The 23,406-nt window shown below is 44.9% G+C and overlaps 1 protein-coding gene across 4 annotated transcripts in view; it reads left to right on the top strand.

Annotated features, from left to right (window-relative positions):
• Positions 1 to 23,406, top strand: part of Mapk10 (mitogen-activated protein kinase 10) — a 270,635-nt gene that overhangs the window by 189,544 nt on the left and 57,685 nt on the right. For all 4 annotated transcript variants that reach the window (XM_032915826.1, XM_032915828.1, XM_032915827.1 and 1 more), the window contains 5 exons: positions 9,431 to 9,560; positions 14,349 to 14,407; positions 15,595 to 15,733; positions 16,367 to 16,532; positions 18,904 to 18,975. In XM_032915826.1, the coding sequence (XP_032771717.1) occupies positions 9,431 to 9,560; positions 14,349 to 14,407; positions 15,595 to 15,733; positions 16,367 to 16,532; positions 18,904 to 18,975 (566 nt within the window). The remainder of the gene's footprint in view (positions 1 to 9,430; positions 9,561 to 14,348; positions 14,408 to 15,594; positions 15,734 to 16,366; positions 16,533 to 18,903; positions 18,976 to 23,406) is intronic.

Raw genomic sequence — 23,406 nt, 5'->3', positions numbered from 1 at the left:
GCACGCGGTGCTAAATCCTTTAGGACCTGGGGTGCTTGAACGAGCACGCTCAAAGGCAAGGAAGCTTTAATAGAGGGCGAAGGTTATTGAGTATCTAACGATCATGATGCAAATGAACTGCTACAGACAGAACCAATCACACAGACGCCAGCTCTGTAAATTCCAGCCTGAAAGAAGACGTAAGAGCTGAAGCGCGTCAAGGACCCAAGCAATCTAATACCCGGCTTTGGGAGGCTGGGGATGTTTGGGATCTTCACTTAGCAGTGCCACGTGCGCTGGCAGACAGAAGTCACAGTCAGAAGTGCTGTCCTGGGTGGGCTTCCGGAAGAGAAAGCTGGCCCTTGGGCTGTGCCCATGGCTGAGTCTTCTCATGGTTCCACATCCTGTGCGCGGAAACCATTTGCAGTTCCTGTGGCCCAATGAACGTTCCCCATCAATTTCACAGATATCAAGAAACGGTTCCAACCCGCGAGCCGCGAGAGCACTTCCCGGCTTCAGGTTATTTTAGACACAGCACACTTGCCTGGGAGCTTATTTTGAGAGGCACCATTTTACCAACGAGCAAGGCACAAAGGAAAGAAGGTGCCTTCAATACAGTCTCCTTTCCCGGTTCTGACAGCTCCTAGGAGCTAATGCACATCGGCGTTGCTGTGAGAACCTGATAAGAATCATAAATAAACAAGAGAAGGAAGACTACGTTCTTCTTCTTTTTAAAAAACGATTTAGTTACTTTCATCCCATATAGTTACAGGCAGTCGTAATCTGCAGCGTGGGCAGTTGGGAATTGAACCCAGATCCTCTCGGAAGAGGAGCCAGTACTCTTAAACCCCTGAGCTACCTTACATTTAATCTCCATTTGAATTCCACTGGCAAGAAATGGCCGAAGGTGAGCCTGGAGCCCCAGGCCTAAGAGCAGCGTTTTGTGGTTCTGCCTCTGTGGATAATGCACAGAAAACTCCAACCAGAATACAGTGAGCAGGAACGGAGGGGCGACGCCATTCTTTTTAAATCTGGAGACTTGTACGGTGAGGCTGGGCACTGACATGTGTTAGCAGAAGGAAAATTACCGTTGTTGGAACTCATTTTAAACAAATGTGTTAAAATATAAAAACGAATAAAATTTTGTACTTATATTGATAATCAAGGTATTTAAAAGATAATACAAGCATAGCTATTGTTCATATATCTTTAAGAGTTCCAACCAACGAACTCTCTGCTTTTGTGATCTCATTTTGCTAGTATTTTTCTGAAAAGGTCACTTTTATTCAATTTTTTAATGAAACTTTTGATACTCCAAATAACATGAAATTAAAATATTGAAATACCAAACACAGGTGATAACAGTTCAATTTAAAAGCACTCAAAGGACTAAGGAAAAGATTCTGCTAAACTGAGAACATTATTAATTTTAATTAATTTTTATACTGTGACATAAAAATCTCCATTTTCTTCTTCTCCCCTACCCCCTCTTTTCCTTCATTCCCCTCCCACTCTGTTTCTAGTCCCTTCCCCCCTTCCTTGATGTGGGGAACAAACCTATGGCCTTGCACATTGTAAAAGCATGTGGGTTTAAGTTCTTTTATTTTCATTTTTAAGGAAATGCTGGGTTTTTTTCCCTTCAATCAAATATGTCTTTATTCAAGAAATAATTTTATGAGCCAGAACTCATCAAACAAATTGAATCGATTTATGGCCTTTTGAATGGCATACCCAATATAGATATTGAAAATGATTTAAGATTTAGAATGCAATCATGACTATCTTTATACTGTTGTCAATTTTCCACCATCAGCAGAATGAATTTTCTTTTAAAATTTTTATTAGGTTTATTCACTTGTTTGGGGGAGAATGTTCCTCCCATGATGCACACCAGGAGGTCCCTGGACAGTGTGGTGAGCTGGGTCACTCAGTCCACCATGTGAGTCATGGGGATCCAGCTCAGGTCCTCAACTGTGGCAGCAAGAGCCTTTTCTTGGTTACCAATTGCAGAAGCCCTGATTGAGTGAATCTCCAGTCTTTTATTGAATTCATTTTAAAAACTAATTTGAACTATAGTAACAGTCTTAGTTTGGGTTTTTCTGCTGTGAGCAGACACCACGACCAAGGCAACTCTTATAAGGACAACATTTAATTGGGGCTGGATTGCAGGTTCAGAGGTTCAGTCTGTTATCATCAACGCGGCAGCATGGCAGCATCCAGGCAGGCATGGTGCAGGAGGAGCTGAGAGTTCTATATCTTCATCTGAAGGAAGCCAGGAACAGACTGGGCATCCTCAGGTAGCTAGGAGGAGGGTCTCCAAGCCCACTCCCACAGCGACACACTTCCTCCGACAAGGCCACACCTACTCCAACAAGGCCATACCACCTAATAGTGCCACTCCCTGGCCCAGCCATGCTCAAACTACCACAATAACATAATATTTGAAGCATTGATAAAACAGTGCAAAGCAGATACCATTTAAATGGCTCATTTTCTCTTGGTGGGGGCAGCACAGTAACAGAGAAGCACACACACACACACACACACACACACACCGTATACACATGCATACATACATACACACACCCCCACACAAGCACACATATATCACACACACATGCACACACACAAATGCATACACATACACACATATCCCCCCACATGCACATATACACACACACTCACATATACATGTACACACACAAGCACACATATATACATATGCTGTGTGTGTATGTGTGTTTGTGTTGTGTGTCCTGCGAAAGTTAAAACGAGCATCCTAATTTGGAAGATTTGTCATTTGACCTCTGGCAAGCTTCTGACTGGAGAGAACACTGTAAATGAGCCTTATGCTGAGCTGTCATGGGAAAGCCGATGCCCTCCATCCCTTCCCATCTTGAAACCCATATGACAGGACTAGCCATTGGGCACCCCAGGAGGTGATAGGTCCCAAGGGTCTGCCTTTACAGCTGACATTAGTCGCTTTATGAAAAGCCCAGTGACCAGCCAGGCCTTTCTTCCGTGTGAGGTCAGAGCAAGATCTGCAAGGAAACGCTGACCCCGTATGTCCTGCTGCCTCAGCCTTCCCAGTGTCAGAGTTGTGAGAAGTCTCCTATTTGTGAGCTCCATCGTCCGTGTCACCAGCCTTCTCAGAAGGAGAGTAACTGATAGGATATCAAATGCTATTTATCAGAGGGGCTTACAAACTGTGGTCCCAGCAGTGCAACGATGGCTGTCTCCAGAAAGAATCCCGCAGTTGATCAGCCCAGGAGACTGAATGTCTCAACAGGGTGCTGCAGTCCTGAGGAATTCCCAGAGAGCTGCTGGTCTTCAGTCTGTGCTGGAATCCCGAAGAATTATGTTCTAGACCAGAGGGGTGCCTCAGGAGCAGGATACATGAGCTTTCTGGTAAGAGAGAGGGCCAGCAGGCAAAAGGCAAATGTTCCCTCCCTCCATGGTCTTTTAAGTGGGCTGGCCCACTAGAAGGTGTGGCCCAGATTAGGGTGGGTTGGCCATCCTCAAATGATCCAGTCAAGGGACTCCCTCAAAGGCAAAGGCAAATCCAGCTGCTTGGGTTTTCGTTGATTCCAGATGTGGTCAAGCTGACAACAAAGTAAATTCTGCGTTGTCCTATGAAACTAAGGCACACACGTGTGTGCACCGCCATCCCTCCAAGATGTCTTCTTGTGAGGTGGATCCTAGATCTCTTCCTTTAATATCACCGTCCTGACTTCCAGCAATATTGTCTCGAGTTGTTCTCCCACTTCCCTTTGCTCTGAGGTTATGAGCAAGCTTGTGAACGGGTGGAAGAATGCAGACGTGTGTTTGAGAGATTCAGAAACAGTTCACACGGGAGAAAGTAGGGCTTTGTCTTCTTAGGTCATGAAGGCTAGACATTCTAAGGCACCGGATAAGCAGAGGTTTCTGATTGTGATTTTCTTCTGTGCGCTTTTAAATAAAGCTCAAGCTTTACAGCAGAATTTGGTTGGAACAAGTGATACATTAGAATATTTAAGGTGCACCAATGGTGTTTCATTGTTAACTGTTTGAGGGGTGACACATGAGGATCCAGCCTTGGGACCTCAATGATGTTATGATTAAGAACATTTTAAATATTAATGGGGAGGTGGTGAGAAAAATATTCAAATAAATAATTCTTCCTCTGGAGAAAAAAAAATCGCTGCAGTCGGTGCTCGAGATTGTTAGAGGATAAAACTGTTGAGAATCAAAGTTGCCTGCAGTTATGTGTGCACACACAAGCGTTCGCATAAATGTACACAAAGAGACAAGCATAGACTTGTGGCTTCATATGACAGGCTTAAGTGGCCCGAGCATAGTAACAGATATCTGCGTATTCCTTTGACCAACTGACCTGGTAATAGTAGAGGTGGGTCAGTAACCCATGTTATAGTTAGAGAACACTGGTTATAGCTATAGTTATAACTGTTGCAGTTACATAACACTGGTTGTAGTCCTTCAGCAAATATTCCAGGAAGTAGTTGGAGAATCTCTATAAAGATGTGCTTCTCCATTTTTATCTCCATAGGGAAAGGGGGGAAAAATCAAGACTGCACGGCCATGAACTAAAGATGACTTCATAGGAAAGGGAACCCATCAAACGCCGGTTTACCCGAGCAGCATTAACAATGGCGGTCTGCAGATGGGTTTGTTAGACCAGTAAGGAGGAGGGAACTGCTGAGAATGGGGGTTTGTAGTGCCTGCCGGTGTCAAGGAAGGAGGAAGATAGTTTTTTTTCTGAAGATGGAGGTTTGACACAATCAGTTGTGTTCTTGTTCACATACTGGAAACCCAGAGAAGTGGGCTTACTGTCTGGGCCTCCTGGAGGGCTTTTCAGGGAGCTCCCAACTCTGGAAGATCCAGAACAGCCATGAACACATGCTCATCTCTAAAGTTGAAGAACCTTGAGCTGGAAGTGGGTGCCTGGAGGTGATTATGTCACTTTACCACAGTGTCAAGGATATAGGGAGTCAACGGTGGAGGCCACAGCTGCGTTCCACCAACCTGTAATGTGGAGGGTGGCACCAATCGCTGTGGCACAGAAAACTCACACATCTTCCAGCAACTCAGCTGGCCATCCAATGAATGGCAGGAGATGGCTACCACCCTAGCTCTGCCTGACAAGGCTTTCCTGGGCCTCTACAGGACCCTTGGGAATCCAGAGTGCTAGCCACATGTGAATTAGGATTTGTCATTTAACTTTGAAGTCTCACACAAAAGTGTTATACTAAAGGGTCAAATAATATCCGATGACCCCGCTCGCAATATTCCACACAGCCGTAGACAGGCAGGATTGCCATTCTGTTGGAGAAAAGAGATTGTAAGAGGTACCACGTGACCTCGAGGTTGACTAGAAACACCCCGGGGGGCCTTTAAGAAACAATGAGCTGAACATTGTCTCATTAAAAACTGAAACCAGCTGGTTAATGTTGAAAGTCATGTATTTGTATGGTTATAATGTATGGAGATTTTAACGAGGCTTCTCCCTACTCTTTTATGTTATGAGGTAAAGTTCAGAAACATGGTCAAGATGGTGTGGTGGTTAATTTATTATTTATAGAAAGACTAGAATTTGCTAATTAGTATATTGATTTCTAATTGTCATACACTATAAAAATCAGATTTTACTCTGTGTTGCATAATAAACCCAACAAGGACACTGATTTTAAGACTAGCACTCAGTGTTGTTTCCTAGCCAGGACAGAGACACTACAGTAAGCTTGTCAGGATGTTGTTACTTCTGATGTGAATGTGACAGGAGAGAGTGCACACTGTCTCCTCGTGAGTATACACTAGAGAGCAGCAGGGCCAGCATCCTTAGCGAATGGGGTAGGGAGAGCACAATACAATGTCAGGAGAACTTAACTAGTGGTTCAGCTGTGGAGAAACCCAGTTCTTCAGTTATTCCTCAGGACCTTGAGGTTTGTCCACTATCTGTAGGGCCAGGTCAGTATCTCAGTATTTACCCAAGGATAAGCCTCCCAATTTCTCCTCTGTGAGAACAGATGCAGAATTATTGAAGAGTGAGAGATTCACCAGCCAAACTGGCAGAATCTAGGTACTATGTTCTTAGGCAGCATCAGCAGGCGATGCTGCTGAGCTGCAGCCTTGACCTCGGAGGACAGAATCAGCTAAGGAGAATGACCAGAGTGCTAGCTGGTCCTGGGGCCTGAATGTCGCCATCAGGATGTGCAGTCTGCCTGGATGACTGCATTTCTACACTGACCTCAGAGGTCACCTGACTCCACCGGAAGGGCCATCACGAGTTACTCTGACTCCTAGCTATCGTATTTCTTCTTATCTTTTTATTTTGGAGATTTGAAAAATCTTAACTAACTTATATTTGGCTGAAGATCTTCAGGTTTTCTGTGAAGCGAGTGATCAGTTCCTGTTGCTACACTCACTGACCTTGAGAAGTGAATTTAAAGCTTGCATTTACAAGCTGGGCATCTCCCTTTGCATTGCAAGTAAGGTGGTAGGGCCCTCTCCACCCTCCCTCTACTCTCATTGGTGGGATAAACGCAGCAATTCCTAACAGTCGGTTGGATACAAATTCTAAAACATGTAACAAGATGGTCAGAAAAGCACAGTTACAATGTTTCCATTTATTAGTTCTGTGTGATAAAGGTCAGAGGACAACTTGCTGGAGTTGGTTTTCTCTTCCAGCCATGTGGGGCCCAGGATTCAAACTGGAGTCATCAGGCTTGGCAGCAAGCCCCTTTATCTTCTGAGCCATCTCAGCAGCCCATGGATTCTCTTTCTGTTTTAAAGCAATATGATACAAAATGGGTTTGTAGCCGAATTGACAACTATGTGACAGGAGCACAGAGTGAGCATGTGAATGTTGGAAAGTATTGGTAGCCCTACCCCAGATTTCCCTGACACCCAGAGTACCATGGCTTTATTTAGTTCAGGACCACATGTGCTGAGAATACTGAAGACTGAAGTGCATTCAGAGGAAACAGTGCAGATGGAGATGAGACCTGAAACTATGTACAGACAAACGGTATGAGGATGATGGTGATATTTAGACACAGAAAGGACAGGTTTTTCGGGAAGCAGGGAAGCTGACTTTTCTGAGTATTTACTTGGCCCTTTGAAGGATTTTGGATTCAGTGGTTGGTTATAACAAAAGCGAATACTTTCTATGAGTTGTCCTTGAAGGCAGGGACAACTGCCTTCAAGGTAACCATAGAGATGGCTGTCTTTGCTGGAATCATGGCACTGCTACTACTCTCAAAGCTGCCCACCACCAGGATGACCTACCTGCTCTTAGTGAGCCCTGACATTGAAGGAACAACGGCAGAGAGGAAACAAGCGTTTCATGGATATGGCTTCAGGAAAACCAATTCTAAACAGAGCTTAGTGAGGTCTGTAAGTTGTAAAAATGACCTGACCGGCACCCCACTAATCAAGGCAGAGTGCTATCAGCTCCAGCACAATTATGAGGGAAATCACACCTGAGTCTACTTCCCAGCTGTGTTACTCAAGTACTTGCTGTTTGAATCTTGCTTGGATTACATCTGCTGCAGTAGCCCATCCTGGGCATGCATTTCACTCTGGTACATGCTCCTGGTCCACCCCATCTAATGGAGACCTCCTCCCCATCCTCCTCCTCCTCCTCCCCATCCTCCTCCTCCCCATCCTCCTCCTCCTCCCCATCCTCCTCCTCCTCCCCATCCCATCCTCCTCCTCCCCATCCCCATCCTCCTCCCCCCATCCTCCTCCTCCATCCTCCTCCTCTTCCTCCTCCTCCTCCTCCCCATCCTCCTCCTCCTCCCCATCCTCCTCCTGCCCATCCTCCTCCTCCTGCTCCTCCTCCCTTCCTCCTCCTCCTCTTCCTCCTCCTCCTCCTCCTCCTCTTCCTCATCCTCCTCCTCCTCCTCCTCCTCCTCCTCCTCCTCCTCCTCCTCCTCCTCCTCCTCCTCCTCCTCTTCCTCCTCCTCCTCCTCCCCCTCCTCCTCCTCCCCCTCCTCCTCCTCCTCCCCATCCCCCTCCTCCCCATCCTCCTCCCCCTCCCCACCCTCCTCCTCCCCATCCTCCTCCCTCCCCATCCTCATCCTTCTCCTCCTCCCCATCCTCTTCTTCCTCCCCATCCTCCTCATCCCCATCCTCCTCTCCATCCTCCTCCTCCCCATCCTCCTCCTGCCCATCCCCCTCCTCCTCCCCATCCTCCTCCTCCTCCCCATCCTCCTCCTCCTCCTTCATTCTCCTTTATCCTTCCTCACTGGCCTCCTTCTTCCTCCTCGTGGTCCCGACCTGTGGCCTCCAGTCCAGTTATCTCAAACTCCACCTCTCTCTACTCTCCCTGGTAATTGGGTATAGCCATTTTTATTTAGCCAATAGTTTTACATTGGGGAATAAGGTTTACACAACAAAGACTGGTCTCCTCCTCTTGGAGGAGCCAGATCTTGGGGTACAGAATCTAACATTTGAATACGTAGGAGCACCAGACCAACCACCAACTAAAGATTGAATGGGAGGTTATACAAGGTAAAATATAAAGTTTCATCTATGTTGCCCTGTGAGTCCCTCATGATTAGGAGTGTACCTCACATCATTATAGAAAGTCACACTCTTCTTTGTCTTTTGATTCAATAGTTTGAACCCTAAGTGGTTAACAGCACTGCAAATTTAGTAAACTGGTTTTAGGGTTCCTGGTTCACTTATTTATCCTGCAAACCAAAAACTCAGCAAACCCCAAAGTGCCTTGTATGCAGTACAAACATTTTATGGGTATATCACGAGATACAGAAACGAAAAGGCCCATCTCGTTCTCCTTTGACTACGTGAGGAACAGTCCTATGACTCTAGAATTCGTTTTAAAGCGTGATAATTCATTGTTAGCTGGCTTGAAGGCTGCATGTGTTAGTAGCATTTACCTGGTACTTAACGGCGGTTATGTGTGGTAGAGGAGCGTCTTCCAATGATCTGTCTCATCCTGAGCCTTGTCGTACTTCACGAATGCACTCATGACTGATCAGCCAATTCTATCATGGCTCTCACCATCAGACTATAAAACCTGGATCTTGTCACTGGGTAAAGTACATGTAAAATAGCCAAAGGACCCGCAGTCTATCTCAGGTAGAGAGTACCTACATATCCTATCGACAGATGAGAAACTCAAACTCAGATGGATGGAATAACTCACCATGTGCCCTCTGGGAAATATGAGCATTTGGCTTTCATATCTTAATCTCCAGCTCAGTGGTGCTTTTTGGAGCTGTACCCTGGCAATGCCCCACCCTTTTCCCTTCCCCCTTCCCACCCTGTTGCCTTTCCTCCTCCCCGTCCCATCTTCTTCCAGCCATGCGTACCTCTCTTTGTGACTTTATTGACATGTAACCTAAAAGCGTCCAGGCGTGATTCAGAGAGAGCTCTCTTCCTTGCCCATGCTGTGTTCTGAATTCGGACTCCTTTTGAATCTTGCCAGTGCTGCGTACGACGCTGTCCTCGACAGAAATGTGGCCATTAAGAAGCTCAGCAGACCCTTCCAGAACCAAACTCATGCCAAGAGGGCTTACCGGGAGCTGGTCCTCATGAAGTGTGTGAACCATAAAAACGTGAGTTTCTGTGTGGGAGGTTGTGAGAGGAGGGCAGCAAACACCACTGCTGGCAGAAGGCTTGCTTTGCCAGTTCTGTCTCTTAAGTTTGTTGGTTTTGCTCATATGCTGCATTTGGTTTTATTGTCCCCAGGGTAGCTTCTGGCTTTAAAATTTATCCAAAAGCCATATGGCATGGAGGAAATGAATGTGACTGATACGTCCCTGTTATGAAATTAAACTTATTTGGTTATCGTGCTCAAAACTAACCCAGGAGCCTCATGCTTTCCAATCAGACTGAAACCCCCAAACAAACTAAACACCCCCAAAAGCCTCACAGGACAAAACATTTCCTTCTGTTTTAAGCTCATTGTAAATGAGGGGAGATTTGTAGTTACCATATTGTCTCCTGTGTGCTTTGGAGTCAGGCTGAAGCTTCAGCTGTTGAGAGCCCCTCCCTGCTGTGTGAGCATCTTGCTTTGGGAGGAGAAAGCCCGTACACACACAGGGGAAACGCTCAAAGCAGGAGCATTAGAGCCTTTGCTGAGGGCACCTGGGTGGAGGTGATCATTGCTTCAGAGGCCAGTCTTCATTAACGTCAGGCCAAGACCTCAGTCCATGTACCCTGTGTCTTCTTACTGAGGGGAAAGCAAAGAAAGTTCTTTAACTTTAGGATAACAGTTCCTAAAATTATTGCAGCTTTGTTAGGCACGTTTTCATTAACACGAGTATGCAATAAAATTATACTTTTATAAGTAAATCTAAAAATAATAGTGATCACATCTTCCTCCTAAGTCCTAAAGTATGAGCAACCTAGAAAGTATGAACTTATCAATACATTTTAAGTGAGATCTTACCATCTGGCAAACCATCTACCAGAGCAGCAAGCAGCAAGTGTATATTTGACTGAATGGCATTTGTGATAAAGAGGCAGTGTGCCTCTTTTATTCCATTGCCCTACTCCAGCGTGACTTCCAGGAAGAAATCTAGATGCAATGCTAAAAGAAATGATTCTTAAGAGTCATACTGTCCAAAAGCAACATGGTCTCTCGGTTTGTGACGCCTTGGCCACATGACCGGGAGGGGTGAGGTTGGATGTGAGGAAGGAAGCTAAGGAATGCAGGAGATGAAGCAGCAGGGGAGAACGTTCTCAATACATGAACTTCTACCCATGTAATCCTTTTTCCAGAGACTATGGAGGTCTGGAAAGACCTTGTGGAGGCTGCTTGGCCAACTTGAGAGATGTGATCTCCCTGGTGTGGTTTGGATAGGTTTCAACTGTGTTTTCCAAAGGTTCATAGATTAAAAGTTTGGGCTCCAGTGCCGTGAGGCGAGAGGGGGCCAGTCCTTTCAGAAGAGGGATCTAAGAGGAGTTGCTCAGGATATCGGGAGACATGTATTTAGAAGAGATGAACTTAGCTTTCGTGAGAGCTGTAGGGATTTCATGAGAAGGCCTTGTAAAAGTGAGCCCAACCACTTGTCTGACTTCCTGCTTTGAGGTATGATTGTTCCCTCGAAGGCATCTCCAGAATCGAGCTAATAATGCTGGCACCATACCCTGGAACTCCCAAGACAGTGACTAAATAACCATGTCATAAAGTTACTACACCCTCCACGTGCCTTGTAGAAGCAGAAAACGCTCTAGACCTTGCTCTGAGGTTGACTGTGATATCCCTGTGTATCCTGTATCCCAGGATTCATGGGAACTGTTCCCTCAGGAAAACAGAGTCCCAAATTTCTATGACAACTTATAGACAGCGTCAAGCCCACTATGTCCGCCTTTTATGTTGGTGTATGGGGATAGATACATATAAGCTTACTCAGTTTTAAACATAGACAAAGCTCACCTACAACCAGCTGGAATTCTTCACCAATACTCAAAACAAAGGGAGAGGCTATTCAAACGGGGGAGGGGGGGGAGGTTCTGTTAATCCTTTGAAAAACAAAGAAAGACAGTGAAGCAATCCTGAAAGAGCCAGAGGTAGGATCAATGGAAGGCCAGTGGGAAAATTCCACCACAAACCACCACTGGGTACAAGGACCCCTCCCTTCCAGGAAGAAAAAACAAAACAAAACAAAACAAAACAAGGCTGGTTTAGTTCCCAGAACAGCTGCAAGCCACTGTCACACAAAGCTACTGTGACTCCCAGCCAAGCCCCCTTGGGAAGTCCTGAAGGGTACACTGAGTTGATCTGAAAGTTATTCACTCCACCAAATGTGCATAGTGCCCTGCCTAGTTACTGCCGTGTGAATTCTGCCTCAATTGTTTGCAAAGTATGTTAGAGTCTGCTCAGGGTCATCTCCCCCTTGAAGTGGGACAGCCCTGACATGTTGGAATGATTAAACTCCTCTTGCTTTTGCATCGATCACCGCCTCCATTAGTCTCATTCAAGAGATCCCGGAACAGGTTCAATCCGGACCTCACAATCCCATTAAAATTCTTTTTTTAAATTATGAATTATTTTATTTATTTACATCCCAATTATTGCCCCCCTCCTGGGCCCCTATTGCAGAGTTCTTTCCCCCATCCCCTTCACCTCTGAGAGGGTGCCACCTTCCACCCCCAGGTATCTCCCCACTCTGGAGTATCAACAGGATTAGGCACATCCTCTCCCACTGAGGCCGGACAAGGCAGCCTTCTGCCACAACTGCCCCAGGGCCCTTGGACCTGCTCCATGTATGCTTTTTGGTTGGTGGCCTAGATCTGGGAACTCCCAGGGGTTCAAGTCAATTGACACTGTTGGTCTCATAATAGGTAAATCCATTTAAAGAAAGAAAACCCAGTTCCAGGAAGTGATGATTGTCATGATGGTAGGGTCAAGACAAATGCTGACTCAATGGCTGTGCCTCCCAAGACTTTGGAACAAAAACAGCTGAATCAGATTCCTGCTGGGAAATGCTACTCCGAAGTGTCTGTGATGATCTCTTCTGCAGCTGAGCTGTTTGTAGGGCACGAGCCTAGTGGGTTCAGCACTGCAACAGTAACAAATGGGATGTTTGGGGAGGGGGAGAGATGACTCAGTGGATTAGATCAGGCTCTGCTTCCCCACTTGTAACAGTGTGGCAGTGTGATAGCCTGAGTCATAGCTGGTGGATTCCGAGAGGGGAAGCTTGGGCTAAAAGTCCCTGCAGGGTCTAAGAGAGAATAGGCAGCAGTAAAGTGTGAGGAGAACAGACTCTCTGGAGGCAGCTCCAGTGAGACAGTACATTTTAATGGGGGGGGACAAAGGCTATTTAAACCTTTGCAGGGTGAGTAGGGGCTATCGGGATGAGTGTACACCATTGGCTGGGGCCAGGGTACTGTGCATGCCTCATTTGCATATGGAGGAATTCCAGGTGCTGCTGGACATGACCTTATAAGAAGAAAGGGAGTTTAATCTGGCTACAGGGATATGGGGTAGTGGGGCAAAGGGCTCCGTACACCAGGAATACAGGCCCAGGGTAGAGGGGGGAGCAATGCTATTCCTGTTGATCTCAGAATGAGATTTCTGGGGTTAGGACACACCTCAACTCCACTCTTGCTCCAGGTCTGTTTCCCACGGCTCCACAGTTCCACAGCCCCATATCATGAAAAACTGCTATTGAAAGCAACCTGTTGCTTTAAACTAATTTAAATGCCACGAGATGATGGAGGTTAGCCTGATTCAATCTGTAAGTGGCGAGTATGAGTGTGAGTGTGTGACTATGTGCAACTGTGTTCCCTATGTATAGTCCAATATTTCTAAATAAAAATAAACCCTCTGCAATGAAACATTACTTTACAAAATGTATTTGATGTGAGGGAAATTAGTCACGTATGATGGTCACGTGACGAGTACACTACATGCACACATTCTGTCACTTGACCTGTGCAGGAGCACTCAGAATAACAGACACTTGTAAATTTAAGGCAAACACTCGTGCCTTTTAAACAACAATGTATCCAAACAAAAGTGAAAAAAATTATAGAAATTACTCATTTTTTACTTCTTTAGAATTGTATTGTTTTAAGCACATTATGTGTTCGAGTGCCACTTATGAAGTCATTGAATTTGTTTGTGCCCTGAAGTTATTTATATCTCAAACAAAGCTTTGGGTAAAGCAGATTTCTATTCATATCTACACTTTAAGTAGACTGTTCCCTTGTTTATGTTTTTATCTTCCTCTCACCCATTAACGCATAGCATTTAAGTGGGAGGATGTGTGGGATTATTTATACATATAATTTACATGGAATTGACCCAAATGTCATTTGTTAGGTTGATTTACCTCATCATCTAATTCACAAAACCACTCAACTAAACAGAAGAGAACTTAGCTAACTTTTCAACCTGCTCTTTGCAGCATTTCTCATCGTTGTCATGCATAGTTCGTCCCGCCCCCACCCCCAGTTGACTGGGACATTGGTTGAAGCAGTCTTTGATTGGCATATAGAAATAAAAGTGACTTTTGCATTTGGAGGAATAAGGACACCTTGTGACAGTTTGTGAGGATTCCCTTGTCCTTCTCTCCCAGTGTCTTTGCCACTCTGGGAAGTAACCACCTTGCAGATCGTGAGTCACAAGAGCCATGCAGCACGCAGGCCTATTCTAGTTTTGTTCTGCCTTGGAGTTGATGCTGTGACTTCCTTAGGAACATGACTCAGACTTTAAATGCTTTCTGATTGCAATTTTCTGTTCTCCGAAGCAAACCAGAGATACTCTCAACCTCTTCTGTTTCCATCGTGGCTTTATTGAATGTCTTACAGGAAGAAATACATCTATACTTCAAAAACAATTAACTTTCTATTATCTTTCTTTCTCTTTGTCCCTCTCCTGCCCTCTCTTCCAGATTATTAGCTTATTAAATGTATTTACACCCCAGAAAACACTGGAGGAGTTCCAAGATGTGTAAGTAACAAACGAACCAAGGTAATGAAGGAAGGCGGAGCCCAGCGTTCACTTAGACAACCCCAGGGGAAATGACAAAAATGAGAGATAGCAATAAAAACCTGGGTGGAATTCCCTGCCAAGATCAAAGGGACCTAAAGGACAGGACTCAGAGCCCGAGGCAGCAGCAGTATGTGGTGAACATGATACCATGGAGGGTATGACCTTCTGAAGGGCAGCTCTGTCTCCTTCCGGCCCATGTGCTTTCTGTTCCACACTCTCGGTAGAGCAGGGAAGTAAGGACGCCTTATTGAATATTTGCTCATCAATTTCGTGAGATTTCTAGGAGGGCTCAATTCATTTTTACGAACTATTAATAAAAGGCAGGCTGCAGTTTTCTTCATCATTTTGATCTCTCTTTGTGATGCCTTTAATTTTGTGCCACATTAACCTGCTTTCAGAAGGACAGTGACAAACACAGACCTGGGGACAGCAATTCTAGAGCACAGTTCCTTGGTCCGCACAGCTGCAGTACACTTTTAGAGGTGGCCGTCCTGGGCCCTTTCCCCATTTGTAATCATAACACTTAGGGAGGAGTTAAGAAATAGGAGGAGGGGCTGGGGATTTAGCTCAGTGGTAGAGCGCCACCTAGGAAGCGCAAGGCCCTGGGTTCGGTCCCCAGCTCCAAAAAAAGAACCAAAAAAAAAAAAAAAAAAAAAAAAAAGAAATAGGAGGGGAGAGTGCGATCGATCAAGGTTAGAGAACAGACGGGTACCAACCACGTGCTCGTGACGCAAGGCTACTCTCTTCACTCTGTAGAGCCACTGCAGCTGTCAATCATGATCTTCGCGGAAGGTTTCCGTATTCTGACTCTTAACAGTCCCGGAGCTTGGAAGCCCAACGCATTTAGATGAGGCGTAGTCCCTATAGTGACTGAAGGTCATTCGGGGGCCAGTGGTTCTCAGCCTTGGGAATGCTGTGACCTTTGACAGCTCCTCATGTCCTGGTGACCCACAACCGTCAAAGTATTTATTCCCTTCACTACGTTGTAACTGTAATTGCACGGCTGTTAGGAGCTGTAATGCAAATCTCTGTGTTTCCTGATGGTCCGGGACCGCTCCTCCCGAAAGGGCTGTTTGATCCCAGGTTTGAGAATGGCTCCTCCAGGCCCTCTATTCTGCAACTAACACTGCGGGTTTACCTTCTAGTTACTTAGTGATGGAACTGATGGACGCCAACTTGTGTCAGGTGATTCAGATGGAGCTGGACCACGAGCGGATGTCTTACTTGCTGTACCAGATGCTGTGCGGCATCAAACACCTCCACTCCGCTGGGATCATCCACAGGGTGAGACCTCCCACTCTGGACTTGCGGTGCGCGGCCGCTGAGGGCAAACGGGACAGCTTTGGATTATTTCCTCCAGGAGAGCTGGTCAAATGCCAGGCACTTGGTCATTCCGTGGCATTCACTCCCAGTTGGGCGATGTGTAGAGGAAGGGACGCCTGTCTGTGCTCTGACAGAATTCGAATTTGTAACTTCCGAAGTCCTTTGATGACCGGAAGTCAGATGAGTCGCTGAAGGAAGACAGCTCATTTCCATACTTCCTTTCGGGCCACATAAAAGCAGCTGCCCTCATCTGCTCCCCTGTCAGGCCTAGAAATGATGCACACGGTTTATGTTGTCCCAAAGGAAAACCCAAGAGACGATAACAGATGACAGGTTGTTTTCCCCAGGACTTCTTTCCAGTGTGAACCTAAATTGTAAAACGTAACAGTACAGTTCTCTTCTGAACTTAAAATGTCATATAACAGCATCTTTAGAAATCTAAGACTAATCATAAACTTGTCATGGCAACCCTGTGCTTTACACAGGGCCCTGCGGGCAAGCCGCTGGGTTGCAAGGCTGCCCCTGTGTGATTAGAAAGAAATTGTAGTTCCGGTAGATAATCGGCTCACTTTCTCCCTCTGTTCTCGTTGTCAGGACTTAAAACCCAGTAACATCGTAGTCAAGTCTGATTGCACACTGAAAATCCTGGACTTCGGACTGGCCAGGACAGCGGGCACAAGCTTCATGATGACTCCGTATGTGGTGACGAGATATTACAGAGCCCCCGAGGTCATCCTGGGCATGGGCTACAAGGAGAACGGTAGGGATGGTTCTGGAACAGCAACGTAGTGGGTTCATGCTTCAGGAAAAACAGCCGCTAATGTTCACAGTCTTAAATACCAGGAGGGATCAGGCTTGGAGACTTGAAGGGTGTTTCTGAGAAGCCGGCAGGGCTAACCGGAACTCTACAATGCACTGGCTAAAAAGAGTTTCAAAAGAGTGTGATTGTGCAGTCAAATGGTTGCTGAATGGTATACTGGCCTCAGACAAGGAGAATCACTGCTCACTGAATTGCCGTGTAGCCCAGATAACTTGTAGAAATTGTGAGACAGAGGCTTTAATTCAACATCCGGCTTCTCTGTAGTACCTTAGGTTGATGTTGGCTATGGTCCTCAGGAAAGACTAGCAAAGAAATTACAGAGTCTTGGAACCACATTTTTCCTTAACACTAAATGATTAGTCAAGTTAGTGTCTTTCAAACTGTTCAGACTATGTGCTTCTAGTACATATTGATATAAGAATATCAAATGCTCTATTAAGTAATATTAAGTGTGGCAACCATCTAGGAAATCTGAATAAATTCTAGAGACCATGTAAAGGAAAAAAGCATATTTTACGTTATGCCTTTCACAAGAAAATCTTTCAATGTTAAAATGTCGAAAGAAAGATAGAGAAAGGCATCTGAAATTCAAATTGAATTTTGATTGATTAAAATGAGAGGGTTTATAAAGTACTTCTTAGAAAGCCTTCCAATCTATCATTTTGTCCGGAACGCCTATTACAGAGAGCCGTGTTGAAAGCCATATTTAATATACTTAGAATTTGTATTAGCTTTAATTAGGTTTGTATATGTGCCCTGAGTACCAGTTTTTATATTTTACATATTTAAGTCCCAGCAATCTATTTTCATACATTTTTATTAAAACAGCTATATTGTGTTTCTGAGTGTAGTTACTGCAGAGTACATTTATGAGAATTCCCTCGACACTGAAGTTAAAGGTAATTACTGGGGTACTTCCTGTCAGAGGGCAGCTGATGTCTTTGTAAGAATCATGGAGAAAGTTAGCCCTCAGCAGGCCAGGCTCACTTGAATGGTCTCACCAAAGCTGTTACCTTTGACTTAGATGTTAATGGAGTCCTCATTCCAACTAAAAACCAAGGAGGGTCAGTTAAAGAAAAGTCGAGAATCGAGGACTGTAGTTACTAATAATCCATTATCTATTTCAAGGGTAAGATTTTGAATATTCCAACCCAATGAACTGATAAATGTTTGAGGTTTGGGATATGCTGTTTCCCCCGATTTCATGAGGAAATACCCATTGGTATGATCACCATGTGTCAGAAAAGATAAGGGAGTTCAGGATGTACGGAACTGGGGGTCTGAGTGTACCTGGTCTGTGTCCTTAGATCTTTGTCACGCAGACAGAAGGTGTTCATTCCAACCCTCTCCCCTTCCTTATTTGAAAGGGCTACAAAAAACAGCAACAGCAACAAAAACCAAACTGAGAAAGCCTTCCTCTCTTAACCTCTCTGTGCATGGAGGAGGGCCCCGCACCAGTGCTGGCTTCCCTCTCAGCTGAAGGTGGTTATCATGCAGAAAAAATGGCTTGTTCTTGCCTCGGGCATGCCCCTCCTGTGCACCTCACCCTGCCTTGCACCCCTTGGAGCAACTCCGCCTAATGTTTTTGTTTCAAAATCCCCTTGTCACTAATAAATGTGAAACTGAGAGAGATGAGGTTGGGAAGAGACACGAGACACACGAGGGTTAAACGGGGATATGACATATGACGACAGTTGGGAAATAAACACGCGCACTCAAGCTTTTACACTTTTCGTGCGTCTCCACTTTTACGTGACTCCTTTGTGCACACGCTAAATGGTCATTTTTCTCAAAGATATTTCAGATCGAGATCAAAGCTGATGCTTATCTTAAAGGCTAAGTTCTGAGTGCAAAAGTACCGTTTCTCACCTGCAAGGCTCACCAAGCATCTCCTGGTCTCTGGGACCTGGTTGGATGGGCTCTTACTTGGGACATATTTGTTTCCTCACTGCACATTGCTGAATAAGATGGGAAGTGAACCCAGTCACCCTGCAGGGATGAGTCCAGCAAATGCTTTAAAACCGTTTCCAAGACCTTTAGCCGACACCTGCCTGGGCATACTGTTGGTTCAGTGAACCCTTTCCTGTCCACCATGTCACCAACTCAAGTCAATAAAGCTGGAGTTTGGGCATCCACACAGTGCACTCTTACACGTGAGGGAGCTGTCACCGTAGAGTCTACGTGAGAGCACGGTGTGGTTCTTAACTCACATTGGGCCGCCTCAGGCATAGTGTGAAAGTTATTTTCCAGTCGCCAGAGTCAGTTAACCTTGCTTTCCTCCCCTGTCTTCATGTCCTCTTTCCTGTTCTAGTGGACATATGGTCTGTGGGCTGCATCATGGGAGAAATGGTCCGTCACAAAATCCTCTTTCCCGGAAGGGACTGTATCCTTGTACCTTTGGCTGAGGCTGCGCCCACTCTGTTTTCTCTCCTTTTAAACTCGTAATGATTTTGCCAGCAGAGTAAAGACAGAAGCAGAAACTTAGGTAAGTGGGTTGTCACGATGAGGCGAAGACTACTATGCTCTCACCAGCACTCATGCTGTCCACCACAAGGACCTCTCATTAGTTATTCAATAGCCCCTGGCTTCCTAAATCACTCTCTTTCCTGTAAGCCAAAATAGGAACACTGTTTTTCACAAATGATAGAGGCCACCAGACTCTAAATGAAAACCTAGTCAATGACCAACCAATCAACAACGAAAACATAATTAGCAAAAGAAGTTACTGTTTGCAAATCATTTCCCATCTTCTTTCTACAGCGATTTACGGTCCACGGCATTCGAGCCTGTTCCCTGCTTAGTCTCCCTCACATTCTGAGCATCAGTCTGGGGACTCATCTCCAGACAGGTTCAGAGAGGCCCCTGTGGCAGAGCTTCTGTAAGGTGTGAGTGTCCATCCTTAGAAATCGTGATTGTTATCCCGCGTAACAGAGGGCAGGTGACGTGAGGAGGACGTCCTTCACTTGAGTTTGAGATGATAAGATAGTATATAAATCGGTAAGTGTGTAGCCAGGGAGACTGTTCAGTGCTTAGGGGGGTAAAGTGCTTACTGAACAAGAAGGAGGACCTGAGTTCAAGTCCCCAGCACCCACGTGAAAGCCAAGTGCAGAAGCTCACATTTTGGGCAGACCACCTTCAAACCAACTTAGTCAATCAAGGGGCCAGAAGGTTAATGAAAGACCCTGACTCAGAACCGAAGGTGGAATGTGATTGACGAGGGCTCTGGACAGTGACTTCTGATGCCCCCCTGCACCCACACACTTGAACACACTCGAACCTCTGTTTCTTAGGGTGTTGTGTATACACGAGAATTACTAAAGCAGATGGACTTCTTCAATGACCAGAAGTTCACTCTCTAATAAAAGTACACATCTCGTTCTTACGACATGTAGAAAACAAACTTCACAAGGAGAATATACTATGACAAATGCAGAATGTCTTGTGAATGCTACTGCAAGTTATGGTCAACACCAACTAACAATTCCAACGGCAGTGGAAAATAATTATTAGATAGGAGTCTTTGGATTTTGTCAACAAGAAATATAGCAGGGAACTCTATTAGTCATCTTATTTAAAAACAAATTCTAGTAAGCATTTTATTTAAAAGTAAGTTCTAGTAATTTTATTTTGACATAAAAAGGGTTATAGTGCAAAAAAGTATTACTCAATAAGAAGTTAATAGGAAATGGGCATTTATGCATTCCTCTGGACATTGGTTCAATATCTGCTAAGTCCCAGCATGAATGCAAAGTGCTAATGTCTTCTAGCATTTCAATAATAAAGACCTGGGGACTATATGCTGCTCTTCAGCACTTGAAATTATATATTGAATTACAGGTGCTGAATGCATAAAATGAAACTGTAAAACCAGTAGTGACCTCATAGTGATTATGTGTTAGTGACAATACTTTGAATATATTGGGGTAAAACATAAATTAATAAAATTGATCTTACCTGATCTTTTACTATTCTTTCCTAATGTTGATATTAGCACATTTTAAATGGCTTAAACAGTTCGAGGAGTGGCTTTATCCTTTCTATTCGATAGTGCTGGTTTGGAGGGTGAGGCAACCCTGTGACTTCCTTCTGTCCATAATCCATTTTAGATGCCATCTGCCTTTGTCCACGGTTACATTTCACATGTGACTACTTGAGAACTTTGCTTTAGATCACGTTGGTATTTGTAGTTTGGACACCAGTTACCTAACCAGTATGGCTGTGAACAATGTTATCATCTGTCTTCATATGTCAGTGCGCGGATCTTACAAATAAGAATTACTCTTTTGCCTTTGGGGTAAAATACATTAAAACATACAGAGAGGTACCTCTCCATTACTGTTCTGAGCAGAGCTGCCATCTATCTCTGGGGCACGCTTGCTGGTAGAGACACAAAGGCTGGATTCTTCATTAGTGCGGGACATGGCTGTCATCGGTCACTTGGCCTCACAGACCAAGGCTGTCCTGTGGGCTGTATCTCTCCACTTACTTCTCAGACTTCCTCTTCTGTCTTGACAGCTGAGACTCAACAGCGGACATCATTAGAATAACCCTTTTCCAGTCTAAGTTGACCCTTCAGCAAAGCAGGAGGATGATATGTTTTTCTAAAAAATTATTCTTTTGGGGCCTTTATTTTCATTTTTCTTTTTTACAAAAATGTTTAGACCTGCAATGAAATTGCATGAAGGTCTGTACATACAGGATACATGGATATACAAAGGGACATATGCAATCTGTATCCTTGATCCGTGTGATCACGGGGTTTAATCTCTAATGCAGTGAGGATTGTAAGGAACGGTATGGCTTTACCACTGCTCATTACACAGAGCGCAGGTCTTTGACAGGCGAGCTGACTGTCTTGTGTGACACAAACCTACAGGAACAGTGACAATGTCCATTTTCTCAGTAACTAATTGAAAATGAAATAGGTTAAAAAAACTCACTATCTCTGAGAACGTTTCCTTTCGGATTCCAGTTTCTAGTTAAATTCTTTAGAATTAACAATATAATAATTATAATGCTACAATAGCTATAATAGCTTTTAAGCTGTGGTGACATAGAAAGTAAACCATCCCTCATAAGCAAGGGATGAACACGCTCTGAGGATCGTGTATGGAATTATTTCACTTATCGCTAAATACTTTACTGACACTTTATGGCTAGGGCTTCCTACTGTTAGAGCTGAAGTGACTCAATGAACCTCAGAGAGCAGGCACAAGGACGCCACAACTTCCCCAGGGAAGAACCATGGCAATGAAATTGAAATAGCTCTAGGATTCGCTGGAAGTAATAACAAAGCGTTGTGTACATTAATCAAGACCCTCCTAGTCTTAGTCAGGGTTTCTATTCCTTCACAAAACATCATGACCAAGAAGCAAGTTGGGGAGGAAAGGGTTTACTCAGCTTACACTTCCACATTGCTGTTCATCACCAAAGGAAGTCAGGACTGGAACTCAAGCAGGGCAGGAAGCAGGAGCTGATGCAGAGGCCATGGAGGGATGTTACTTACTGGCTTGCTTCCCCTGGCTTGCTCAGCTTGCTTTCTTATAGAACCCAGGACCACCAGCCCAGGGATGGCACCACCCACAATGCACTGGGTCCTCCCACCTTGATCACTAATTGAGAAAATGCCTTACAGCTGGGTCTCATGGAGGCATTTCCTCAAGGGAGGCTCCTTTCTCTGTGGTAACTCCAGCTTGTGTCACGTTGACACACGAAACCAGCCAGTACACTTCTACTTCAATATCTGTAGGCTTTCCTGCTCATAAATATTAACATGTGCATAATTATTTAATATTAATAAGCACATTAAATTGTTCTGGCTGGGAACTTACGTAATAATCCGCATTCCACATTAGTTCTCACCTCACAGAACTTCTGATTCTGGGTATAAAGTGAAAATGTAAAAAAAAAAAAAAAAAAAGCAGATCGCCAGTGCCAAAGTGTTCTCTTAAACCTGTTTTTACAGTTTGAGAAACACTGCGGATTTTTCTGGGTATTCGATATCCCGATGACCTCACAGGGTAGTTTACTGAATTAGAACAGCAGTAGCAAACTAAGTACAATTTTAAACGCAAAAAAAGCAGATAGTAACCGGGAGGTGGCCCGGATGGTAAAGTATTTGCCCTGCGAGCACAGGAATATGTGTTCCATTCTGAGAACACACCTGAAAGGAGCAGAGCGCTCTCAGATGTAGCGACGCCTAGACCCAGGCAGGGGCTCGCTGGCCAGCCGGCCTGGCTTAGTCACAAACCCCAGGCTAGCGAGAGACCCTGTCTCCAAAGGTGGCAGGTCTAGCCTGAGGAATAGCATCTGAAATTGTTCTTTTCCTCCATGTACATTTGTGCTCATACAAGGACATATGTAGCTGCTCACCCACCCATGTGCACATGAACATGTATGCAGAATGTGTATACGCATAAAGCCATTTGCTTTCCACCCGTTAATTTGCTAAATATTTGACTATTCAAATGTTTCTAACTCATTCATCTGCACTGTGCATCACCTCGCTCAGTCTTTACGATAGTTTATGATGAAGACAGATCCCGTCATATACAGGGTATTTACAGAGTGTGAGAACAGGGCTCCTGCCTCCCATCAGCAGTTTGTTTCCTCCAGCAACAGGTTAGAGAGAAGCAGCTTCAAGTCTCTCCATTAGAAGTTTTCCCAGACAGTGTGCAGTCCCTCCCTTCCTCCTTCCTTCTATTTGCCCCAAGGCCAAGCCTGAAGCGATGTCCTCCTGATTACCAGAGACTCCTACAGTCCCACTGACTTCCCAAGAGCCTTCTTTAAATCTGCTTCTGTTTTTCCTTAATTG

This window comes from Rattus rattus, chromosome 11 (assembly GCF_011064425.1).
Source record: "Rattus rattus isolate New Zealand chromosome 11, Rrattus_CSIRO_v1, whole genome shotgun sequence".
Taxonomy (NCBI): Eukaryota; Metazoa; Chordata; class Mammalia; order Rodentia; family Muridae; genus Rattus; species Rattus rattus.
Note: the sequence above shows the minus strand (reverse complement) of the source record. Positions and strands in the feature narration are given on the sequence as shown.